Below are 2778 nucleotides of genomic sequence, written 5' to 3'. Positions count from 1 at the left end.
TACAATTTTTTTAAAGAAGAATCTGATAATTTTAAGGATGATTTTCTTATTTCACTGGATTTTACAAAATATCAAGAAAAATTAGATAGAATTAAAGATGTATTTGAGAATTTTTGAAAAATTTTAAAACTAAAGTATAGATTTTCGGAAATATTTTCAATTTTTCCATTCAAAATATTTAAGCTAAGAATGTTTCTAATATTCAGGTAAAAAGATTTAAATCCATCCAAATATATAAATTTTAAACAAAATAATTGAATCCTCAGCCAAAAAAATTGTAATTATAAACCAAACATTCATAATTTTAAGTAAAAAAAATATGACATTTTTAATAACAGAGGTCAATTTTTCAACAAAAAATATAATTTTCATTAAAACTGTTAATTTTAAAAAACAAAAAATAGTTTTTAGTCTAGAACAGAAAATAATTTAGGCAAATTCTAATTCGAATAAAAAAGTAATGTGTAATACTAAATATTAATATTGATTAAAATATTTTTAATCTCTTCGAAATTCCAAAAATTCTTAAATATTCACTTAATTAATTAAAATTATAACTGACTTGAATTTTTCCTAAAACTGTTTAAATATCTTAGGGGATAATATTTCACCATTTTGGGAATGTTTTGTGGTATTTTAAAATCTTTTAAATTATTTTCTAAAAACTTTTAAAACTAAAGCAGCACTTTCCATGTGCCGAGGAATCTTAAGCAACTTTTTTTATTATTTTGAAAACTTTACAAAATAATGACAAAATTTAAACATTTCATTATTAAATTTTTTTAAATCTACTTTTGGTTTCTAGTTTTGAACAAAAATTAGATTATTTTACATTTTTTTAGAAGTATCTATTAGGAATAATTAAATTTTACCTAAAACATTGAATAAATTTAAATTAAATTTTCCATACATTTTCCATATTCTTTTTTGATAATTTTGGGAATCTTTTAGAATTAATTTTTTTTTTAATTTCCATTTTTAAATAAATGTTGTAAGATAAAAAAAATCATTTAGGATATCCCGTGTTATCTTCGAAAAAAATTGTTATTCGCCAAAAACCTTTCAAAACTCTTAAAAACCTTCTAGAATTTTGGTTAAAAAATATATATATAATTATTGTTGTATCATATCAAAACTTCTAAACTTTGTAATTTTGCCAAATTGAAACATTTCTCTTATAAAATCTTTCATATTCTTCTCTGAAGTTTCAGGCATTTTTTGCAATTTTTCGAAATATTTTCAAATATTTCACTGTAAATTGATTTTTTTAAACTTATTAAATTTTTTTTTCACCTGCACAAAATGTTTAATAACTAAGATAGTTTTATAGCAGCATTTTATAGTGTATTTAAAAGGTAATAATGCTATGCAATTATTTTAGTTTATTGAAATAAGTTTAAATTTTTTTGTCGTGCTAGGTCGCGCCGGAAATGCAAATGCGTCAGCAGAACCGAATTTCCGGGCGCCGAAAGGAAAATCGAAAATTTCTCTACCTCGAAGACCGCACTTATCATCGACAAAAGATTCGACATCATTGTCACCCGATCCAGCATCCTCACCATCCGGGAATTCCGAACATCAACTTTGAAAAATTATCTCCAGTTGGAATTTCCACAATCCTTCAGACCTACCACTTAAAAATTCCTTACCATCGTAAACCAATTTTTTTCAATAATAAAAATCACTAACAGAACAAAGAAAAAATCCTGGACACTGCAAATAATATCAAAACTGAAATTTCAATAAATTTATACTCCAAACTAAGTACCGAAAAATTTCGACAAAAAATTAAGTTGAAAATACGACTTTTGGAAAAAAAATTTTGAAAAAAGCCTGTGAAAAAAAGAGACAAGGATTAAATAAAACATCAATTTGCCGTAATTAAAAAATTTATTTATTTTTTTAAAGTTCGAAGATATATTCTGATTGAATTTGACTGGATACAAATATGATGAAATCCAAAAAAATTAGCATTTCAAACCCACTTAATTTTTTTTTGTCGGTGAGCTTTCGCAAAAAGCCTTGATCCCATTCTACCCTGAATTTTCTCCAAATTTTAAAATTTACATCAAAAGCTTGTTGACTATATAAGATATGAATATTCGATGCAAAAGCACATTTAATTTTTCAAACATTAAAAAAAACGTAATTTAAAAAAAAATTTCGACAAACTTTTTTTCCCTATTTTTTTATATTTAGGTGAATTTTATAAAAAAAAATTACCGACTTTTTTCAATTTGATACTTTTACGTAACCGCATTCTAATTTACAACATTTTTAAAAAAAAATTTTCAGTATTTTCGTAAATTCATCTAAAATTTAAAAAAAAGTTTTGTAATTTTCTGTTACTCGTAACGTAATTTTTTCTTTTACAATTTTTAAGATTGTTAGATACAATGTATTAGAAAATTCTATAATTGTAATTTAATTTTACTAATTTTTTCATAATTTTCTCAAATTAATCACCAGGATAAAATAATTTTGCGGAAAATCTTAAATGTTGAAAAATACCAAAAATTTAAATAAACTATAAAAAATAAAAATAGGTAACTTTTAAATAACTAAATTGAAATATTAAATAATACCAAAATTTAAAAATGTGAATTTTTTAAATTCCAAAAATTTGATTAGTATATTCCAGAAATTACAAATTACCAAAAGTTTCAATTCCCGAAACAAATTATATTTAATGTTTTGATTAATTACAAATTTTGACGGAATTTTACAAAATATTAGAAAAAATGTCGAGACTTATTTAAAGACGTCTTTTAGAAGTTT

General features: G+C 22.6%; 1 protein-coding gene across 1 annotated transcript in view; it reads left to right on the top strand.

The window, feature by feature from the left end:
* LOC117172376 overlaps window positions 1-2112 on the top strand; it is a 16890-nt gene extending 14778 nt beyond the window's left edge. The window contains exon 6 of the mRNA XM_033360234.1: window positions 1419-2112. Within this exon, the coding sequence (XP_033216125.1) occupies window positions 1419-1588 (170 nt within the window). The 3' untranslated portion in view covers window positions 1589-2112. The remainder of the gene's footprint in view (window positions 1-1418) is intronic.
* Window positions 2113-2778: the final 666 nt, after the last annotated feature.

The sequence above is a fragment of the Belonocnema kinseyi genome, chromosome 5 (assembly GCF_010883055.1).
Source record: "Belonocnema kinseyi isolate 2016_QV_RU_SX_M_011 chromosome 5, B_treatae_v1, whole genome shotgun sequence".
Classification (NCBI taxonomy): domain Eukaryota; kingdom Metazoa; phylum Arthropoda; class Insecta; order Hymenoptera; family Cynipidae; genus Belonocnema; species Belonocnema kinseyi.
This window is presented reverse-complemented; position numbering and strand designations above follow the sequence as displayed.